We start from the raw sequence: 24,732 nt of genomic DNA on the forward strand, positions 1-24,732 counted from the left end.
AGAAACAAAGCTGTAAATGTTTTTAATATAAGGTTATCGAAACTGTTTGTCTCTCTTAACAATTTTCAGTAGTTAAAGAAAAAGCGAAGAGATAGCACATTCTTCCCCTAATATCAGAAGCATACTCAAAACAACGGAAGTAGATACACTTTGACTAAAGTACTGAAGTCTTTTTAAAGCTTTATGTATGCACATATTTTCTTGATTTTGGTAAAATCAATATTACTAATAGAAAAAAAAAACATTGCATACCACAAATAAACACTTTTAAATCTAAGTTGGATTCCAAAACTCACTATATGTGTTTTTTTTTTTTGGTCAGTGCAACAACATAAACTCAACTGTGGAACCTTGAATAAATTAGAGTGGAAGTGAATTTAATGAGTTGTATATGATTCTTTTGGACTGCAGTAAATTTCCAGTCGTACGCAAGTTACATATTTTATTTATCGAAAAAAAAAAAAATAAAACTATCACAATGGCACTTGTAGCGTTTTTTAAAGCTACATTGATTTATTTTTTAATTAAAACTTAGATTAAATAAAAATTTTGGGATCGAAATATTGGGACTTAATTTTAGATTAGATTGTGAAATGTCAGGGTAAGATCGAACATGTAATCCTTTGGCAAGTTAGCACTGGTAGTTTTAAATTGTTAGGAAGGCAGGTTGACTGCCTTGAATTGATTAGAACTTGTCTTATTGTGAGTATTGTTCTCCTGGTTTGATACAGCTGGACCAATGAGAGAGCTCCACGGATGTCCTGCAAAGGTGATTGGAAAGGGAAGTATTTAAGCGCCCGCTCATAATTTTCGCCCTTCTTTTGGTTATTTTCGTGAGTAAAGTTAATTGCAGTGCACCGTATTTCTTAAATTTTTTTTCCGCGAGTGATTTTGAGGAAAAAATTAAATTCATAGAAACTACAGAGCAATCTGAATAACTTATTCTCGAAGAACAATAGAGCATAATAGAATCATACAAGTTACATTTGGTTCATGCTTGCAAGAGAAGTGAATTAAAATTGAACTTTGTTAATAACTTTAATTGAGATTTGAAAAAGTAGTAATTTATTAATATTTAACTGGAACTGTTTATTGTGAATTATTAATTGAAAATTAATTGAACTTTATAATTGTTAGAGAGAGAGTTGTAATCTGAATTTCAGAGACTTGAAAGTTAAGGTTCAAATAGTGTAAAGAGAAGTTGAAATTTTATTTTGTATTTTGAGTGAACTTAGAAGTGAACATTTTTATTTTAATTATTTCCAAGTGGTATTTCATTTTATTTTAAAACTTTATTATTTTATTTTAGAAGAGAGCTCTGATTTTTAGTTTGATAATTTGATTAATATTTTTATTTCTTGCCAAAGGAATTTTTAAATTTACTAAAAGGTTTGTCAATTCTTTGTGGAAAATAGAGTGATAAAAATTCTGAAACATTGAACTTATTAATTTGCCAGTTAAAAATAAATCCATTGTTTTCATTTAGAACTGTGATTTTTATTTTAGACAAACCAGATAATATTTAATAGTTAACAATTTTAGTAATACATTGTACTTAATATTCACTAGGATCTTTACTAATAAAAAAATATATTTTATATCGTCTTGGATGTATTATTGGTGATTTATATATTAATACTCTGGAATATTAAGATCAACAATCCAAGTCGTTATATTGACTGCGCCACTCTGCTGGTAAAGTATCCAGTGAATTTTTAATAAACTTATACAAACTGTTATAAACTTTGTTAGAAAACTTTGGCAAGAACTTGTGTTGTCTAGTTAAGTTGTGATAGTTAAGTTAAATTTATTTAACCTAAAATGGCTCTCAAAGTGGACTTTTTAAGTAAGGACGAATTAATTTATGAACTGTGGTTCCGTGGTGTATAAATTATTACTGATAACACTGTAGATAAACTTTAAGAACATGTTTTGAGTAAACATACCAACTGGCGAGACCGTGGTGAGCTGCATGCAGGCATTTCGGCACATCCACTACAGGAACTCTACATGGATATGTTTGGACCTCTGCCTAGAACTTCAAGACGGGATGAATTCGTCCTAATCATGGTGGACGACTTCACAAGGTGCAATTGGGTCGTGCCTCTCAGGAAAGTGAATTCAGGTATGGTGTTGTAAACTTTAGAGAGTAATATTTAAAAAAAAAAAAACTTTGGTTTGCCGGAAGTTATTGTGAGCGAAAACGCTACTAAATTCAACAGCGAGGAATTAAGGGCCAATCTTTTCAAATGGGGTGTGAAATTAATCACTACAATCCCGTACAACCCCCAGGGTAACAAATCTGAAAGATATTTAAGAAACTTAAATTCAATTTTGACTTGCTTGTATAGTGATTGCAAAAGGAACTGGGACTCTGATTTAAGTAAAATTCAACAAGCAGTTAACTCGTGTGTGAATGACAGTACTGGGTATAGCGCATATTCTTTAATGTTTAATTTTAAACCTAACAATGAGTTGGATTTAAAGTGGAACTTGAAATCAATTTTTGAAAATTTAGTGCCAAAGGAAAAATGTCAAAAATATGCGGAGGCGTTGGAAAATTTAAATAAACAGTTTATTAAAAATTCGAAGTTAAGGCCCTATAATAGAAACCACAGAAAGTTTAAAATTAATGATGAAGTGTTTTGTAAAATACCTGGACACAGAAATAAATTGGATAGGAAATTTGATGGACCATACAAGATTGTGATTATTATCTCAGAGAACAGTTATATAATACAGCACACCAAGGACTTAAAAATTTTGAAAAGAGTGCATTTACAAGATTTGAGACCCGCTTAAGTGAAATTTTATTGGAACACTTGGACAGTTAAGAACAATTGGACAATTTTTTCTTTCAGCATAAAATTAAAAAAAAAATCCCCATATTAAAATGTCATAATTGAGTAACCATAGGCCAAGTCAAGGTTTTGTGTTTTCTTTCAGGTATTAAAAGAAAAAGGGGATTTTTATGACATATAAATAAAATATTTACATGAAGAGGATAATTTACATGGCCTCAGGACTTTAAAATTAAGAAATTTAGTATTTAATAGTAGTGTCTACAACCATTATACTGTCTGATATTAGTATAAAGACATTATATTATTGATGTACTAACATTCCTTCTTGTGTGTCCAATTTCATGTTGTTATTTGTTTATAGTGAATGAATGAGAGAAAGAAATTCAGGTCAACCCCCCCCCCTTGTAATCCAATGTAAATAACGTGTTAGTAATTTAAAAAAAAAAGGGTCTTAAATATTTTAATAAAGTTTATGAAGGAAAGAATGAGCAATCTTTGAGTTGGATAAAAATTAAAATTTTTTGAAAACGAAACGAGACAAGCTCTGAAATTCCGACATAAATGGTGACAAAAGGGACTTATGTCATTGTAAGAGAGAATGTTCTGTTTATATGTGAAATGCTGTGGAGGTGAGAAACGGAACAGCACTGACACTCCACTAACACTGATCACACGCTGCGGACCACGCGCGCGGCCCACCGGCGGTTCCAACAACGGGGATGGTGACCTACACTACACGACGGATCCAAGGGACGATACATACGACCGTGAAGACGAGCACTCACTGACTGAGGGAGCTGCGGTCCATACCTAGACGTCGACAGGAGGAGACCGGAAAGGACAAAATTCCTTGGACTGGAAAAGACTGACCGGTTGTAGATAGTAAAATTAGAATTGTGAGGGGAATAGGCTTCGCTATCTCGAGTTATTGACCTACATTCCTTTTATAACGGTCAATCTCTATTTGTTTAACTGTTCTGTCTGTTCTAAAAACATTGGTGGGTAACTAAATGATGTACGTTTTAAAAACATTTTTTTAAATTGCTAATTGGTGTTAAATTTCTTTTATCAACTTCAGGGCCGTATTTAGAAGTAAAGGAGGGGGAGTAATGTAGCGTTTTTAAAGCTACATTTATTTATTTTTTAATTAAAACTTAAATTAAATAACAATTTTGGGATCGAAATATTGGGACTTAATTTTAGATTAGATTGTGAAATGTCAGGGTAAAATCGAACATGTAATCCTTTGGCAAGTTAGCACTGGTAGTTTTAAATTGTTAGGAAGGCAGGTTGACTGCCTTGAATTGATTAGAACTTGTCTTATTGTGAGTATTGTTCTCCTGGTTTGATACAGCTGGACCAATGAGAGAGCTCCACGGATGTCCTGCAAAGGTGATTGGAAAGGGAAGTATTTAAGCGCCCGCTCATAATTTTCGCCCTTCTTTTGGTTATTTTCGTGAGTAAAGTTAATTGCAGTGCGCCGTATTTCTTAAATTTTTTTTCCACGAGTGATTTTGAGGAAAAAATTAAATTCATAGAAACTACAGAGCAATCTGAATAACTTATTCTCGAAGAACAATAGAGCATAATAGAATCATACAAGTTACATTTGGTTCATGCTTGCAAGAGAAGTGAATTAAAATTGAACTTTGTTAATAACTTTAATTGAGATTTAAAAAAGTAGTAATTTATTAATATTTAACTGGAACTGTTTATTGTGAATTATTAATTGAAAATTAATTGAACTTTATAATTGTTAGAGAGAGAGTTGTAATCTGAATTGCAGAGACTTGAAAGTTAAGGTTCAAATAGTGTAAAGAGAAGTTGAAATTTTATTTTGTATTTTGAGTGAACTTAGAAGTGAACATTTTTATTTTAATTATTTCCAAGTGGTATTTCATTTTATTTTAAAACTTTATTATTTTATTTTAGAAGAGAGCTCTGATTTTTAGTTTGATAATTTGATTAATATTTTTATTTCTTGCCAAAGGAATTTTTAAATTTACTAAAAGGTTTGTCAATTCTTTGTGGAAAATAGAGTGATAAAAATTCTGAAACGTTGAACTTATTAATTTGCCAGTTAAAAATAAATCCATTGTTTTCATTTAGAACTGTGATTTTTATTTTAGACAAACCAAATAATATTTAATAGTTAACAATTTTAGTAATACATTGTACTTAATATTCACTAGGATCTTTACTAATCAAAAAATATTTTATATCGTCTTGGATGTATTATTGATGATTTATATATTAATACTCTGGAATATTAAGATCAACAATCCAAGTCGTTATAGCACTTTAAAAATCTTAGACAGAAAGTAAATTTAAAGAGCTGAAAGGAGATGTTTTGTAATCAAAGTTGGTTTTTGTTGGTATATATTTTCTTGATGGGGGCAAAAGTCAAACTCAACTATGGCACTTGAAATACCTTAGATAAAAAATTAATCAAAACTGTCTGAAGTTGACCAAATTAGGTTTTTGAGACTATGTGTGTATATTTATTCATACAAGAAAACATGAAATAGAACCAGTCAAAATTGTGTTTACGTTTTAAATCTCTCAACCACGGATACTGAAATAATATGTACCTGACATGTCTACTTATGTTTAAAAAAAATTATTGGGCTCCATCATATTGTGGTGGTTTGGAAGTCACCTTTAAACCATTGGCCCTCAGGTTAAGTGTTAGAGAGGGCTTCTTAGACCTAACTTGGCCTGTTAAAATAAGACATATTTATTTTACTCTATTATATCATAAATGCTTTCACTAAGAAAACTATGGCCTTCAATTTTGAAAATTGTCTGTAAAGCCGTGGGTGATTGATTTATTTATCAATGCTAGTAGCATAATGATTCTAATACTAATAATAAAAACATGACTTTCAGCTTATGTCTAACGTGAAAATCATCAGCTATAAACGTTTATAGTTTTAGAATGTATAATGAAGAAAAAGTGTAGATGGTATTCTCCCCATTGTTTACCTTTTAATTGGACAGCCCTCCTTTGTTGTGTATACGTGTACTGTATATTAAAATGTATCATATCTCAGGACGTTCCTTCTATTTCACTAGAAACTCAAGCCGTTAAACAAAAGATTATTTAAAGTCATACACACCTAAACTAATCCATGATTATTGATAGAAAAATTAGCAGGCTTGGTATGAAACTTCTTATAGAATTCACTGATTTGAAATAAACGTATAGACTCATAAAAGATGCATATTTAGAAATTTTGGATTGCTTACATCTTTCTCAACTTTAGAGAGCATTTCAGTAGTTGTCTGTCCTCTTTGGGTTGCAGATTTAATGTGGGAAGCAGAGCTTTTCAAATTCTAGATACACAGAATTTGGCAGATGAAGAACCCCACCATTAAAACAGGATCAGTTATTTTAATGCCAAAATAAGGCAAATTCAATTACCCCTCTCCTGGGCAATCAATTTTAATTGCCACGAAGAGGTCTGGTGTTAAAGTCCAATTGCCTCCGATCACCATCAACTCCTTTATCATTACTTTCTGTATGTGCTGCTATCATAATGCTACTTTTGGGACTGCTTATGAAAATATCTATTGAAAGCATTGTTGGCCTCCTTCTTTCAATGTTTTTATACTATCTAAGAGTAGAGATTTTTAACGTTTAACCAATCTCTTCATTGACAATGATTTAGTCATTTTTCATCACAATTCTCTTCAACTTATGCTGTAAATGTTACAAAAAATATTGGAGCTATTTGTAAGATTGTATTTTTATTGATTAAGCTGAATTTAAATATCATTTGCAACTAATATTTAACTGACATTTAATTAATTTTTATTTATTTATTTAATCATTCTTACTACTAAGTTGGCATTTCTGATAGTGAATAGGCTTAATACCTTTTCAAATATCTCCATATTATATAAAATTTAATAATCTTTACAATAATGTAAAATATTTAACAGTTTCATTTGAGTTTAGTTGTTAAAATAATTAAAACGTAAAATTGTTCTCTCATGGCATATAATTAAAAACAAATTTTACTGGGTTGTGACCTATTAGAATAGAAGATTTATCAAACATCTGTGTTCATTTTAATAAAAATGTGTGTGATTTTATGATATACTGATTTACTCTTTTACAGCCAACATTTGGTTTGAAGAACTTTAAAATTCCAACATCCATTATTCCACACATTTGCAATAAAAGTTGTAATAAAATTTTTAAGTAACATTTTAAAATATTTAAAGTCAGCATTGTATTAAGAATTAATTTTAACTAGCATATTAATTTAATCTTAAACACTTCATACAGTAATATTTTATGAGCAACTGAAGTTATCTCAACTTTTTAAACTTAAAAGTATGTGATTTCTGTATTTGGATTTATAAATTAATGACTTTATAAAAATGTAATTTTTAAGGATATCTCCAAGAAATTTTCGATGCCATAGTTGAGTTTCTCTTGTATTGCTGATGAAGAAAATAAAATATGCTATGTAGAGCTGAGAAGACTATCTCGGTCAGATGTTTACTTCCTGCTGTTTGAATTCAATTAGCGTGACACAGTTGAGTTTACCTTATTGCCCCAATTAATAAAATATACACTTACGTAGCTCATTGAAATCTAGTTACAGCCTTCACAGCTTTGTTTATTAAGGTTTTTTTAGTAAGAGTGTTTAAATATTATTTACAATCCATTAGATGTTTCAAATTCGTCACTTGTGCAATTTTGAGTAAAAGTTAGGTATTAACTTTGTCTTTGCTATCTGCAACACTACTAATTAAGCACTGTTCTAAAATTTAAATTGTAGACAAATATTCTGCCTCTTTAATGAACTTCAACTGATGGTTTCAACAACACTGCTCTGTGTCACAGTTACATTTGGATTATGGAACATGAATATTACAATTTTTTCCTAATTAACAAATATTCCAGGTAATGTTTAAGATCGTTCCATTTATATAAACCTTCCTTAGATTTCAACAAAGATTTCACTAATAAAATTAGCCAAAGTGGTTCAGCCATTCCCAAGATTAACGCCTAGCAACACATTTTGCGAATCATTTTTTATTTGTAAGATAAATGTCTTGTATGTTCATTAACCCTTCGAATACCGACTTTACTGGACGTCAAAAGTCGGCCGAAAAATGCCAATGTCCGATTTTACTGGACGTTCAGGAAAAAAATCACTACAAATCGAAAACTTTATATTTTTAAACTAGTATTATAATTGTTTGTGAAGAACTTTTATTTTCAAAATAAAATTGTTACAGTACACTTCCGATCAACTGATTTTAACGAAAATCAATCTAGAAGTAACATATAAACATTTTTGGTTGACATGGCTACCAGAAAACGATGTGACAATAGTTTCTTAAATGTGTATAACTCACTCATTATTGAAGATAATGATATACATTTTTCAAGAATTATAGAAAATTTAATACCCTTTCCAGTGATATAGACAAAGAAAAGGATATGATTTTTTTGGTAATGAATTAGGTTGAAAAATGAAATTTAAATAAATTCTGGAATTTTTTAAGTAAGTCCCCTTTTGATATTCCTAAATTTAATTTTATGGTAACTTTGTTATTTTATGTTAATTAGTCAGAGTTTTCAAAGAAAATTTACAAAAACAGAATGTTGATAGCTTATTAAATAATCAAACTGTGAATTTTTTACTGAAAACCTTGTAAAATGCCTTCAAAAGGGCTGGCACTTTTCAGTACACCCACTCAATAAATACTTGGTACTCAAAGGGTCAATGAATTTGGAAGAAATATTGAGTTAGATATTCAAATAAATAAATAAAACAAAGAAACTATGAAGTGAAAATCACATTTTAATATTGTTTCAAATACTAATTTATTTAATGAAAAAACTCTAAGATAATAAATAATTATAGTATGAATTTTTAGGTAAAACTCAGCAAAATGTCTAAAACTGGTATAGCAGTTAGAGACGTCTCTGGTGAAAGGCCACCATATTATAGGAACAGGTAATAAGCAAATAAATAGCAATGAAGGGGTTAAATTTATTTTAGAGTAATATGTTGATTTTTATATTAAAAAAACTATTATCTTCTTATACGAAAAAAACACATTTAAAAACAAGTTAAAAACAACAAATAACACACATGTGGGTGCACACACAACTTAATTGAATTTTAAGATTGTGATTATTTGTATAGTGTTTTTAAGTATTTTTGAGATAAAATGAATCAAATATGTAAAAACTTTGTTTAGTTTATTTCAACTAGTAAATTCTACTTGTGCAATTATGTCTAGATGCATATTAAAGTAGTGATCCTAAATTATTTTTGTATCAAATTGAAAAACTAAGAAAAGAGTTGAGTTGGGTGAATAAAATTGGTAGTATACATGCATAGTCACCAACTTCTGGTCTATATTCTGGATTACTGATTTTATTTTGGAAATCACTATACTCTATTGCTGGTCTAACAGAAACTGATGAATATGTTGAAGCTTCCAACACATTAGAAATGTAATTTAAGTCAGTAACCATAATATTATTGTATAACATAATTGTAGCGTTTTTAAAGCTACATTGATTTATTTTTTTAAATTAAAACTTAAATTAAATGAAAATTTTGGGATCGAAATATTGGGATTTAATTTTAGATTAGATTGTGAAAAGTTAGAGTAAAAACGAACATGTAATCCTTTGGCAAGTTAGTACTGGTAGTTTTAAATTGTTAGGAAGGCAGGTTTGACCGCCTTGAATTGATTAGAACTTGTCTTGTTGCGACTATTCTCCTTGTTTGATACAGCTGGACCAATGAGAGAACACCGCGGATGTCCTGCAAAGTTGATTGGAAAGGGAAGTATTTAAGCGCCACCGCTCATAATTTTCACCCTTCTTTTTGGTCATTTTCGTGAGTTAAGTTGTGCCGTTTAAGTGCGCCGTGTTTCTTAATTTTTTTCCACGAGGGATTTTGAGGTAAGCACCAAATTTATTGTACGTTTTATTGAAATAGATCTTCCAGATCTGATATTAAATCAATTCTGTTGTCTTTTTTATAGGAAAAAATTGAATTCATAGAAACTACAGAGCAATCTGAATAACTAATTCTCGATGAACAATAAAGCATAATAGAATCATACGTGTTACATTTGGTTCATACTTGCAAGAAGAGTGAATTAAAATTGAACTTTGTTAATAACTTTAATTGAGATTTGGAAAGGTAGTAATTTATTAATATTTAACTGGAACTGTTTTATTGTGAATTATTAATTGGAAATTAATTGAACATTAATAATTGTTTGAGAGAGTTGTAATCTGAATTGCAGAGACTTGAAAGTTAAGGTTCAACTAGTGTAAAGAGAAGTTTAAATTTTTATTTTTTGAATTGTGAGTGTACTTAGAAGTGAACATTTTTATTTTAGTTATTTCCAAGTGGTATTAGATTTTTATTTTAAAACTTTATTATTTTATTTTAGAAGAGAGCTCTGATTTTTAGTTTGATAATAAATGTGCACAAAATAAAACCTGATTTTACTACAATTGATTTACCTCTCACTTTACAAAGTGTATCCACAATTCGTTCAGCATTAGCTGGAGAAAGAAAGGCACTGTCAAGGGTTGTACCAACAGATGGAGTTTCGGCTATGCCCAGAGAACGGCGAGTTACCTCAGCTACTGTGCCAATCCCCAGACCTGCGGCTAGGCTGCCAAATGATATCATACGTCCAAGACGAGATGAAGGCACTGAGCGCTGTTTGGCTGTCTCACTTAACTGCCTGACAACAGATTTTGTATAAATACCTGCATCCATATATCTCCAGATGTTTTATAAAAATAGATATTAATATTAATAGTAATAATAAGGTTCTTAACAATAGACACAAAACCTTATTACGTATGAAACATACACCAAAACTCGACTGCAGTATTGTATACACTGCAGTGACAGTATCTAGATCAGCGGTTCCCAAATTCTAACGAGTTGAGGACCCCCTGAAAATAACTCAAACCATTGGGGACCCCTAAAAGTAATTTTGAATGTATGGTAAGTGGGTATTTATTAATAACTTAAACAAACGGATATATATATATATATATATATATATATATATATATATATATATAATCATAATGTACTTGTAATATATTTATATTATTTATACTTACTGGATATATACCAACGATGGATACAGCATAAACTGAAAAGTAATTATTGCACTCTTGTGTTTACATTATTATCCAATATTTTTTTTAAAGTATTAAAACAAATGCCAAAAACGTTCGTTTGCCTAGCTAGGAAACAAATAAGTGGGCACACATTAAATTTAAAAAAGATGAAATTTTATTTTACATTACATAATTTTATTTTACATAATTTAAATTGTTATCAATTTAATTTTATAATATTATGAATTGTTTAAAAGATTTTTTTCACTTTTTTATATGATTTTGATTAGTCCTAGTGTGAAAGATGAAATCTATCTTTTTTTGTCCAGAATTTCTTTCATATCAGGTCGCAAGTTTGAGACCTTTAAACGAAAATCGTCATGCACATTGAGACGATTCCGATATTTGTTTTTCATATAGCATAATGTGGAGAACGCCTGTTCACATTTGTATGTTGTGCAAAATTGTATTAAATGTTTTAAGGCTTTAAAAGCTAACTCCTTGTGGTCTCGCTGCACTATCAACCAAAACTCCATGAGTGTTTCGTCCTTGTAGGTACTTTTAAGGGTGCCATTGCTTGATAAATCAATGAGTTGGTCTTGTTCTTTTTCAATTAAATTTAGTTCTTCAATGTCCATAGTAGTAAAGGGATCTCTTATCCAACTGTTCTTAGAATCTGGTTCTGGAAAATACTCTTTCAATGATGTTGCTAAAGTCTTAAGGTGGGCCGATATTTCTTCTCTGACATTTTCTGATAACTGCTCCTGGTTAGATTCTAAAAACATTTGTAGTAATCGGAAGTTTGTAAATGATTTTTTTCAACTCTTCTGGACCAAAGTTCAAATTTTTGTTTCATTGCTGCAATCTTGTCCTCCACTCTGAATATATCCACATAAAATCCTTGCAAACTTAAATTTAATTCATTTAAGTGTCCAAAAATATCTGATAGGTAAGCAACCTTACATAGCCAATTAAAATCGTTCAGTTGATTAGAAAATTGTGTTTCCAGGAGAAAAACACGAACCTCATCTCTGAGTTCAAAAAACCGCTCAAGTACCTTTCCCCGAGAAAGCCACCTAATCTCGGTGTGTAACAAGAGCTGAATATGCTCACTCTGCATGTTTCTGCATAACGCTTCAAACAGCCTGGACTGTAGGGGGCGTGATTTAATGAAATTAATTATCTTAACAACTTCATCAAAGGTAGTCTTAAGTGTTACTGGCATATTTTTCGCTGCCAGTGCTTCCCTGTGGATGCAAGAATGAGTCCATTGGACATGTGGTGCGACTTTTTGTAATATGCCCAATAATCCTGTTTTGTAGCCAGACATAGCTCCAGCACCATCACTTGTAATAGAAACACATTTATCCCACTTAATATTGTGTTGGGAAAAAAACTTATCAATAGCATTAAAAATATCTTCACCTTTTGTATGCATAAGTTCACAAGAGAACAAAACATCTTCATAACATTGATGTTCGAAAATAAATCTGACAAAAACTAGCATAGTAGCTTTCTTGGATATATCCGTGCTTTCATCTATTTGCTGATCATTTTAGCTGCTTGATCTCCAAGCACAATTCTGCACATTTTTACAGCAGCAGGGATAATAAGTTCTTCTGCTATTGTGTGTGCCTTGCCAGAAGTTGCAATAAGCTCAGCAACCTGGTAAGAAGCTAATGTTGCATTTTCATTGACATTTAGACCTACAATACCTTTTTTAATTATATTTTTAGATTTTTTAACTCGTTTAGCTTTAGGTTGAAAAACTCTACTGACTTAGTTTTAGATTCAGGATGTTTTGTTTCAAGGTGACGTCGCAATTTAGCAGGTTTCATGCCTTCATTTGACAAAAATTCTAAACAAATAACGCACTGTGGCTTTGGATTATCTTCAGTACCAATATATGTAAAACCTAATTCCAAATATTCATTATTGTATTTTCTTATTTTTTTACTGGTACCTAATTTTTTACTCACGCTTCTTAAGCTAGTACAGGGCTGTTCACAGCTGGGCACTTCATCGACCATAGCAGTACTACATGAAGGATGCTCTTCCTTTTCCACGTCAGATATTGGCCTTTTTAACTTGGCACTAATTAACCAACGATCCATTGTTACTTTTGGCTACTAAACACTAAACTAAACCGACCAACTATTATTAAATAAACTGTTGTTACATAAATGCAATTATCAACAGACAACAACACTGAGTACCACTGAACGTACAACACAGTACAACTGAATCTATTCTGAGAGATCACGTGAGCGACTGCGAGTGTCGGCGACGGCGCGTAGTGGGGAGCAGGGTCAATGCCATGGCTGACAAACTGGTTAGGAGCGGTTTCGCTGGAGTGGGGAAATGTATATCAGCGTCATTCGCCGCTCACTCTCGTACTATCGCTCCGTCACTCGCCCAGTAATGATGTCTCTATAAGCTTGTCACAGTTCACATTATGGACTTACAAACTACGCTGATCGTATTTACTCGCATACCTAAAATATCTGTTTAGTGTTATATTTTAACACTTTAAAAAAATCAAAATTATAGAATAACTTTTAATAGAAATTTTTTTTTTTATTTTATACCACCTCGCTGCGGACCCCCTTAACGAGCTTTGCGGACCCCTAGGGGTCCGCGGACCACCTTTTGGGAACCGCTGATCTAGATGATGCCTAAATATGGTCAACATGTTTAAGCCAAAATAATTCTTGGAATAAAGTAAAAATAGCTATAACTTTATTGTGACAGGCGTGAAGAAACAATATTGTTATGCAGTGTGGTAACAGTTTGACTACCAAATGCTGCAGTGTCTAATGTTTGCAAACACACTACACACTGCTATTGTGAGCTTCAGTAGTCATGTGCCATAAGAATGTGATGTGATTACTTTACACTGAATGTAAATACCATATCTCAAATTTTATTTTATTTGGTTACTAGTGAGATTCACATTTGTTTTTACAATTCAATACAATATTTTTATTCATAAAGACGTTGTGTAATGTTGTTCACAAGTACAATATTTTAGATCTAGAATATATAATGTAAAATACAAAAAATTAAAAACCAATAAGAACTTTGTTGATAAATTTATAGACTTTTCCAATTGGTTTATATTGAGTGTGAATTAAAAGGTAACCGATTCTTTTGTAGTGAATAATTTCAAATTTAATAGGTATGAAAGTTTTGAATAATTTATGTAACATACTTTATTATGTTATTAAGGATCCGGACAGGACTTTATTGATATTGTGTCATTATCCGTCTCTGTAATATCCCTTGTTAGGAGAGTCCTTGAGACTTGATACAGGAGGTCCTCTTGGTCTAAGGAAGAACACTTTTGATTTTAGGTCAAAATATCACAGGACAGTCCATCTCTCTGTGTGCTACCTTTTTTGTGATGTTCTAATGTGTAATTTGATACTTCATTATAATAGTTTATTATAAAATATGAATTTATATTATTTCATTAGTGCTGTTGACTTAACAGGTTATTTATTTGTTATTAAGTTTGTAATCTGTTTTATTTTAGCCTTAAATTTATCCATGACTACTTTAGACAAAACTGATACATGTGTGTGTATGTAAGTGTGTAAGGGTAAATTCTTTAAAAATCGAAATTTGGACTGGGCTTGGAATTTCATTAATAACAACCCAACGTCATTAATTTTCAATAAATTAACCAAATTTTGTTTATTACAAAATAAATAAAAAGAATTTAAGATTCACACATATTATAAATGATGAAAAGTACTTAATACGTACTGATAAAATAATCCTACAAATCAAAACTATTTAATGATTTTCAAAGTGTAAAGCTTTCAACTCAGAACAAATTTCATATAAAACAACATACGCTTAACATTTTAATCTTAATATGATATTCCTTACACTCTGTTTTTTCTTTGGTGCTTTCTTAGCAACTGGTGTTGGAATTACTTGTGGCTCAATGTTGTAGAAATTAGTTTCTTTCAGTTGCATTTTAACCTTCAAAGAATCCTCCACATTTGATTTGATGCCATCCGTTGAATGACTTTGAATTACTTGTGGCTCAATATTGTAGAAATTAGTTTCTTTCAGTTGCGTTTTAACCTTTAAAGAATCTTCCACATTTGATTTGATGCCATCTATTGAATGAGGCAATGGATTTACAAAAGCTTTAGACTCCTCAATAATATTTGATATACGGTCCAGTTTTTCAACAGGTTTATAATTTTCTAGCACTTTTGACTGTATATTGTATTGAGTATTTGTGTTTTGAGCCAACTCTGATGTTTCTCCAAAGTTCTGCAACAACTCAGGTTTTTTTTTAATAGTAGCATACTTTCCAGGTGATGTTATTGACATAACTTTTACATTGGATTTTGGAGACTGAATTTCTTCTTTTTCTCCTTTTCTAAAAAGATTTTCAACATCTTCAAACATTGTTTCTTTGTCAAATTCTAATTCAAGTTCAGATATGTCAATCCCATTATTCTGCTCTTCTACGGGTTCTGAAAAAAAAATTGGAGTTGTAGTTAAAAAGTACATTTTTTTGTACAGCTTTAAATGTTGTCAGTAAATTTCACTTTAACGAAAACCAGTTTTTGCTATGCATTTTACTGTTTACATACTTTGGAATGTACTAACATTTTTAAAATTATTACTTGAATGGCATGGAACAAGAGGAAGTATCCAATATACTATTTTAACCCATTGCAAATCACTAACGAAATATCTTGTCATGTATTAGTTCGGCCTAACGGTACTTTAATGAGCTCAGGTGATAAATGCTATCTGCTTATAATTTTACCCCCTAACTAGTGATGTAAAATTCCCAAGAATTTAATATAGAGGAAATATTTCCAGGGAATATTGCCAGAAAAACATCCGCTCAGAAGACTGTAAATTAATAGGTAAAAGCAGTAATTATATGGTTAAATGAAACTTGAAAACTTGAATATGTTTTAAACCCTTTCAGGGCTAAGAGCAAATGTGAGATGTTGCAAAATTTTTTCACATCTCATATCCCCTTGTGACTAGTCTTAAGTGCCAGGCTAAAATTGGCGATTTTGCAGTCTCTTAGATTAAAATTTATAAGTTTTGATAAAAATTAGAGAATGACCTAAAAGTTGCACCAAATTACTCGTATAGATATATACTATCAACAAAAAGATATATAGATGTAGTTTTAAGTAATTTAAATTTTTTTTTAATGTTTTATTAGATTACAAAAAAACTTTTTTTGTTGCAAATAACTAAAAAAGGAAAAATAATTTTAGTGTGGGAAGCTATTTTATTATATTATACATTTAAAACGGAACAACCATACAAAATTTTGTGTTATTTCTCTCATAAATAGATTTTTTTATGACACATTTTGTTTAAATACGCATAATTGTACTTCGCAAGAATTTATAAGTGTTAAAGCAACTGACTCTTACATTGCAAGAAACTTAAAATAAATATTCACATTATGGATGTAACAGTAAACAGATGATTGTAGGATCCATAAACAGTTTCAATACAGTACAAAACACTATTTACCAAGAAATATTTAGACAATTTTATTTGAAATTTATTTACACTTTTTCTATTTACAAATGTGCTATTTACAATTTCACTCCCGTGAGATCGCAAATTGTCAGTCATTGCAACTACTACACACGATAGCTAAACACGTAACAACTAAAACTACTAATATTTACAACCACAAAATAAAATAATGAAGAAGAATCCAGCATACAGTAATACGATTACACTAAAGCATAAAGAATTAACAACGAAAGATCGAGTCAGCTGATAATGTCACGTAACAATTAAGAAATAAAAATGCATAGACCTCAAAAATAAAAATGATATTCATATTAATTATCTACAAATACAGTATACCAGGGAATAAAAAAAACATAAAACTTTAATAATTTGACGTATTTATTTAAGAAAACAACGAATATAGGAGACAATATATTCCCGCCTGGTGCTTTTTGCATATGTCACCGACGGCAATATTTTGTCGCCTGGCACTTTTCAGACACGATCTACAGCGGCAATATATTGCCTCCTGGCCCGGAAAGGGTTAAAGTAAAATTATAATTAGATCAAATTTCTGGGAATTTATAATTTTAATAGTGAAATCACTCAAATTAATAGGTCAATGTGCAATAGAATAAAACACAAAAACTCTTATATGTTTAAAAAATATTATTTTTGAATGAATAAAAACATCAGAAGAATTTCCTCTTTTGTCTTGTAAGAAAAACTTTCCTCATTAATAAAGCTCATTGTATTTAATTTAACCTTACGAACTAAACCACAGTTTATGATCAACTTAATTAGCTGTTTTATTTGGTTATTACATGGTAACTGCGCGATAAAATAAACACAAACACTTATATGTTTAAAAAATATTATTGTTGATTGAATAAAATCATCATACGAATTTCCTCTTTTATCCTGTAAAAAAAGATTTCCCAATTAATAATGCTCATTTAATTTAAATTAAATTACCCGTAAGAACTAAACCTTGGTTTATAATCCACTTACACATTCACTGCAGGTGACGAGCATGCTCGTCATGCAAACGTGACGCGCCAGGCGAGCTCGGCATACGGCAGCTGCTTTCATATTGCCTCAGTGTAAGCTAAGCAGTTGCCTGGGAAGGCTATAACACTCATAGCGAGGTGTGCTTGTTTCGGTGAGTCAGTTTGTGCGATTCGTCACCGGTTCGCCATTTTCATTTGTTGTGTATGCTTTGCGATATTGTGTGAGTGGATTATAGTGTCTGTTGACTGTGTAAGTGTATGTACTCATAATGGAGGAAGACGATAATGTTATTGACGATAATTTTTTATCTGATGAAGATAATGAGTCGAGTTTGAACAGTTCTAGGGACGGTGAAGGCGGCGTCCCCCACTCCCAGTGGGCCAGCACGGCCAGCAACATGGCTGGTTTACGTGACCTGCCGTTCACTGGTCAACCTGGCTAGCTCGTTCCCATTCCAGGTGACAATAAACCAATTGACTGGTTCAATCTTCTTCTTGACACCGTGTTTTTAGAGAATATCATTAGACAAACCAACCTGTATGCCCTGGAACTATTTTGTGGTCCCACCACTACTCCCGCGTCTCGCATAATCAAATGGAAGGACTTAGTGATGGCCGAACTAAGAACATTCTTAGGCCTTCTACTGTTGACTGGCAACGTCAGACTAAATCGATTGAATGACTATTGGAAAACTCATCGGTTGTTGAACTATCCTATGTTCAAGGAGTACATGTCTCGAGATCGATTTCTTGGCATTTTGAGATGTCTACATTATTCAAGAGTTGATACCCCTGATCACCCAGAACCTGCTAACGACCGGTCTTTTAAAATTCAAAATATTGTTGATTATTTCAACAATAAGATGCGAGAGATCTGTTATCCCGACCGTGAACTGACAATCAACGAAGAGATGGTACTGTGGCATGGCAGACTGGTCTTCCGCCAGTACGTAAAGGGCAAGCGCCACAAATACGGAATCAAAATATATTCCCTGAATGTACCCGAGGGACTCATGCTGCGCTTCCATGTTTACACGGGGAGCCATGACTCTTGTAGTGGCAAAGTTCATACCGTCAGTCGTCATGAAGCTGATGAGTGACTTCCTGGGGAAAGGCCATTCCCTGTTCATGGATAATTTTTATAATAGTTTTGTCTTATCATCCAAACTTCTACGTCACTCAACCTACACTACCGGCACCCTACACATCGACAGACTCCATACACCTCCAGCAGTGAAGGCAAAGGCATTGGGCAAGGTGAAACAATAGTGAACTATGCCCAAAGTGTCATGATTGGAAAATGGAGGGATAAGCAGACGGTGACCTACATCTCCACACAATATGACAGCGAGATGGTCCAAACCACCAATAGGAGAAACCAAAAACGAACGCTGCCAAAACCAATCTTGTACTACAACTCTCACATGAAGGGGACTGACCGCTTGGACCAAATGGTAACTTATTATCCCTGTGAGTGCAAGACCCTGCGATGGCACAAGAACATTTTTTTTGCACTTTCTCCAGGTTGTTGTAGTAAATTCTTTTTACCTGTACAACATGTACAACTCAGATAGACTGTCCCTGTATTACTTCCGAGTTCGTGTTCTTGAAGACCTGCTTCCTCCAAAGGAAGCCCCACAGCTCATCACACCGACACACAACAGCATACATCATCTCTCCAAACTAACGAAGTGCAAAGGAAACGGCAAGTCAGTTACCCGGAGGTGCCGCGGTTGCTACCAAGAAGGCGAGCGTAAGGAAACAGTGTACTATTGTGCAGTGTGCCCTGACAAACCAGGTCTGTGTGAACTCAGTTCAATCCAACCAAATGTGCTCCGCTGACTCCTCCTCTTCTCCACAGAGTCAACATTCGCTGCTCTGACTAAGGCCTACCTTCATAAGGTGCTTCCTCAGAGGGCCAGGTCCTGTCAGCATTCCTAATATCAGTCTTATATCCTCCTTATTCTGGTCTAGGAGAGCTGTCCACCCTTTAGCTTAAGGAGAGAAACAATTTGGATAGTCTTAAACCTGAGGCTCTACTCCAATTCTTGTGTCTTGTCCTCTTTTCCCAATCTTTGACCAGAGCTTTAATGTTGGAGAAGGCTATCCCACAACCTGGCTCAGGCCCCACCAATGTTGTGAAATCAGTTGCTTTGATAAGTATCACGAGGACAAATTACTTGGGGAGGGGGGAGTGTTAACTGTTTTTGATGTTGTATATTTTTCAAACTAATATGTAATATATACGTGTAATTGATGTACTATCTACGTGTAATTGATGTACTATCTACGTGTCATTCATGTACTATATACGTGTAATTCACGAATGTTTGTGCCGAAACCTAGTGCGCTGTGAGAACATACAACACGGGGACTGGCACCTGGTGCGGATGATGAGCAGACTCGCCATGGATATGACGTCACCCGTTCCGGCCAACGCAGCTTCCAGGATACCTTGGACAACCCTTTCGGCTATCCTGACTCCGTTTTGGGTAAGTAAAAAACAAACAAAAAATCCCGCATTTTCTGTCGCCATTAATTTTGTCATCCACAGTGAATGTGTTAATTAGCTTTATTTTATTTCAGCATTCCTACTTTCCATTTAAAATTATAAATAAAATATTTGGATATAGGTTTAGGTGTTTGTATCTGGACTTAAAACTCCCTGTTATAAATAAACGCATTTTTTGTTTTCAATGTTTTTACAGATCAAAGAATTAAGCTATACCCCTATTGATTATTAAAAGATTAACATACTAAATATTATGGCAATATTGGCAATTACTGGCCTAACAAGTACAAATTATAAGTTGGAAAAAACAAAGAAACAGTGAATTTATCAGCATAGGTAGTTTTTGAATATTTTAGACCTGAGATATAAATGAATAAATTATTTATTTCCTAAAACAAATACAAATATCAGTATTGTGATAAAATCATATAGTATTATAAATCCATACTAACATAAAATAACATTCTGTTATGACAAATCAAATATACAGTTTTAATAGGAAAATAGGGTCCCAAAGGCAAAGCCTGGTTAGGGATTCCATCAGATAAGTTCATTATTTAGATAAAGAGTTCATGTGTGGTTGTAGAAACTAAAACTATTTACTATTAATCCCATACGTTAATTTATTGTTACACTTACATTTATGGCGTACCAAACAGAATTAATGAAACTTAAAATCACCTTTGTGAATTCAAAAGTAAATACAATACACTTATTTAAATACATATATATATATATATATATATATATATATATATATATATATATATATATATTTTAAATGTTGCCTCAGACCGCCAAACTAAAATTAACACATCTTTTTCTAGGTCTTTCTTGTTATTAAGATGCCAGTAACATAAAAGTAACTGGAATCTGTTTTCTGCTCATTACTTATCAGGCAACAGAGCTATACAAAGAATTTTTTGATCAGTAATTACTAACACGTAGCAGTGAAACTAAATCCATTTATACAAGCAAACCAATGAATTTGTTCATATCCTCTAGATTAGTATTTTTCCAGTATTTTAGCATACTCTTACCATCATTTAAATTACTTCATCAGTCAAGTAATGCTCAAAAACAGTTAATAAACTTTGCATCGTCAGGTGAATTAAAATTTAATTTTGGTGTCTGATTGAAGTGAAAAGTTTTTTGCTTACCCTAATATGTCCCAGCCCTCATCAGTAACCAAGGTATTTGTAGAATTACTATTACCAGGTGTGTGGTTTGTAGTGTTATTAATATCACCAGAGTTCAGATCACTGTCTGATTCTTCGATGACATTGTTAACATCAGTGTAGTCTTCATAGTCCATATCAGGAATAAAGTCTGGATCACTATCACTATCGTCAGGAATATTACTAACATTGAATTGAAACTACCATTGTCACTGATACCGGCGTATAAATCACCCGGTGATGAAAGATTATCAATCATTCGATCAATTTCAGATGAACACAGTTGATAAACTCATTTTAAAAAGTAACTGAGCACTACGAACAATCAGTGTAACATCACTTAGTAGAAAGAAACACAATGCGAGGTACCCGTAAAATGAAGGGAAAAAAGTTTGGAGAATTACTAACAACTTTCTAAAAAATATAAGATATTCGTACTGCCAACAAAGAAAACTACATTTCTCTACTATAAGGCGTTGTGTATAGTGGCCCGACAGGTGCGTTTTTTAGTGATATTTGTATATGTAAATAGTGGTGTCGGGCTTAAGTACATGACGCTTTATAAACATGATATTCATAAATAAGTCATCAAATCGTAGTTATTAGTCCCCAGTAAAGAGCAAATGCCCAAATGTTGCAAGTATTTACGTTAACATAATTTGGCACTCTACCGTTGAAATGTAATTTATGGAGTCGGCAGTTAACGTGTTAAATTAATGGTGGTTGGCTTGGGTGGAAGTTGATGGGAACATTGATTTTCTTATATAAGTGTACCAGACCCATAACACCTGTTTTGCATTTCTCTTTACTATTTAAAAAGAACCAATTCATTTATGTTTATGCTATGCTCTATGAGGCATTTATTATTGAATCATGACCATAATAGTAGCTTTTAAGCTGTTTACATAACTCATAAAGTGCCAGGTTACTGGACATTTAAGTTGCATTCAGCCAGAGAGACTGTACGTATCTACGATAATAATTCTGTTAATATTATCATCTATTTAGTAACCAATGTTTTACCTCAGTTAAAACTTCATTACTTGATGGTCTAAAGTGGAGGGTGACTCAAATTTGGTAATCCACAGGGATAAGCTTTTATTTGTGTACATGAGAAATATGTAGAAGCTAGGATGGGAAGAGCTGAGGGTTAGAGCTTCAATAATTAAACTATGCTTACGATTAGAATACTTCACAACTCCTTTAAGACCCTCTACCACCATGGCAGTTCTTTGTAAGGTTTCTGACACTAGCTTTTCTATCTGTAACAAAATAAAACAACAAAACATAAGGCTCTTGGGATCTTACTGTTTTCTTATCTTATTATTCTCTACTTTTTCCTTGTATTTTTTTATAAAAGTCTGATTCTTGTGATATGATTACTAGAATATATAGCGGCCTTAATGATGAATTAGGTATTAAAATATTTGACCAAAATGTCCTGAGTAAAAGGTATGACATTTATAGAACTTTCATCAACATTATCATAACATTTTACTAGGAAAAGTAGAAGAAAATTACTGTCAGAAATAGATGGACAACAAGACCTAAATTTAAGTGTTCGCATTAAAAATCATATTCCGGGTAACACATTTATATTAACCAAAAATGGTACAGTAAAAAATGTATCCAAAAACTTAAATATGCCGAAAACATCTGATTCCAAACAATCTCAAGATTTATTTTTAGCTGGCTGTATGTTTTAAAGATTACGAGAACAAAGTGTAACATCTTTTAGACAGTAACTTGAGCAATTAATGAAATAATCAGATTATTACTATCTGCAAAACTAATTATATAGTGAATTTGGAACAGCCGGAATAGTACCAAGATGCATCCACCGCAGTAAATGTGTTAAACTATAATACATCTCTAACAAGAGAATATGTTGTTAACACCTTCACTCTGACACCAGACATGTACTGATTTTAGGACAGCCTCGGTAGAAGCAAAGTGCATCCACCATTTTTGGTAATATTATTTGGGTGTGTTTGTTTTTTTTTTTTTTAATATAATAAATTAGCAGTGTATGCATGTTGTGTGTTATAATAAAACAATTTATCTATAAATATAGTTAAAAAAATAATACCCTATCTATCTAATGCCATTTTGATTTTATGAACGTTTTGGTAAAATGTTAAAGAAATAGCTGAAATAGGCTTGGTGTTTTTTCAGCAGTACCTTGAGAGTAATCTCTGGCTTTTTTGGACAAACCTTTTTTATTATGCTCGAGCACTAAAAGGGTTAAACTAAAATGCATCTCTAGCTAGAGAATAAGTTGTTAACACCTGTACTACGTCACCAGACATGTACCAAGTTTAAGATAGCCTGTATAGTACCACAGTCCATCCACCGCAGACAATGTGTCAAACTATAAAACATCTCTAGCTATAGAATATGTTGTTAACACCTTCAATACAACACCAGACATGTACTGACAGTCCAGCTTTTATATTGAATGTAACTTACCCATAATTTATGAAAAAATAGACTTGTTCAAAATTAGGTAAATCAGTTTATTTTCTGAAAAGTGATAAAATGATGGTATGCAGAAGACACTTTGAGGCTAATATTATATGGAGTTTAGCATTGAACAATGTTATGAGTCACCACACTGTTCAAGATGGTATGCTCAGTGTGGATTTATCAAGTCCAACATGTTTTATTAAGTAGGTACTTATAAAATTGAAAGGATTAATATGAAATATAAAGAGGTTTTAATGAATCCCCCCCCAAGTTTTAGAAATAAAGGACAAAACAAGTTTTTTCTATCACACAAATACATGCATCTTCAAAATCCCAAATAGTATATATATTTCGACTTTTGTGAAGATTTTGAGACAACGTTAACAGTAAACATTAAGGACCACTATAAACTTATAAGGTTATAGATATGAAAGCTAAGTCAGAATGACTATTCAGTAATATAGTATTACTGAAGATTGTCCAATATAATGAGAAAGTTCTGGTTCTTGATTTTGAATAATAACAAATAATTAAACTTCACAAAAACAGCTATGTGTCAAAGCAGTTTCATAAAAGACTCTTTTTATAATGCACATTGCTACAAAGAGGTGCATCCATGACCTGGTGTTAACATTCTCAGAATTAAAATCCAAAAAGAGTCATTACATTGAGGCATGTTACATGTTTGATGCTTTAAGTGGATTAAATAAGAATTCCACAATTTAAATTTTGTTCTTATTTAGTCAAAGTACAAAATAAACAAATCACATACCTATTTTCTATTATTGTGGTTGAGATTTGGATCATTGTAATAGTTTTCTTTATTAGCAGTACAAAAAGGAAAAACTAAATAGAACGACCTCAACTTCACTTGGGCAAAATGTTGACATGCAGTTTTTTTTTTTTAATGACTATTTTATCAAATATGACTGGCTAACATCCTCAACTTAATATTTTAACAAAGAACATTTTAGTAAAGGAATCAGTTTTGTTATTCAAATGGTTCTATTATTAATTGTATACCATGTGGAAACATTGCAGTTCCAAAATCTTCATCTCATTATATACAAACCCTCTGAACACAAAGAATAATCTCTGAAGAACTCATGAC

At 32.0% G+C, this 24,732-nt stretch overlaps 1 protein-coding gene across 1 annotated transcript in view; it reads right to left on the reverse strand.

Annotated features, from left to right (window-relative positions):
• The window catches only part of LOC124371142 (atypical kinase COQ8B, mitochondrial-like), a gene marked incomplete at its 3' end in the record, with an annotated part of 72,459 nt that overhangs the window by 25,757 nt on the left and 21,970 nt on the right, over window positions 1-24,732 (reverse strand). The window contains 3 exon segments of the mRNA XM_046829454.1: window positions 10,321-10,543; window positions 14,833-15,434; window positions 22,336-22,417. Coding sequence (XP_046685410.1) covers window positions 10,321-10,543; window positions 14,833-15,434; window positions 22,336-22,417 — 907 coding nt within the window.

This window comes from Homalodisca vitripennis, unplaced genomic scaffold (genome assembly GCF_021130785.1).
Source record: "Homalodisca vitripennis isolate AUS2020 unplaced genomic scaffold, UT_GWSS_2.1 ScUCBcl_989;HRSCAF=4025, whole genome shotgun sequence".
NCBI lineage: Eukaryota > Metazoa > Arthropoda > Insecta > Hemiptera > Cicadellidae > Homalodisca > Homalodisca vitripennis.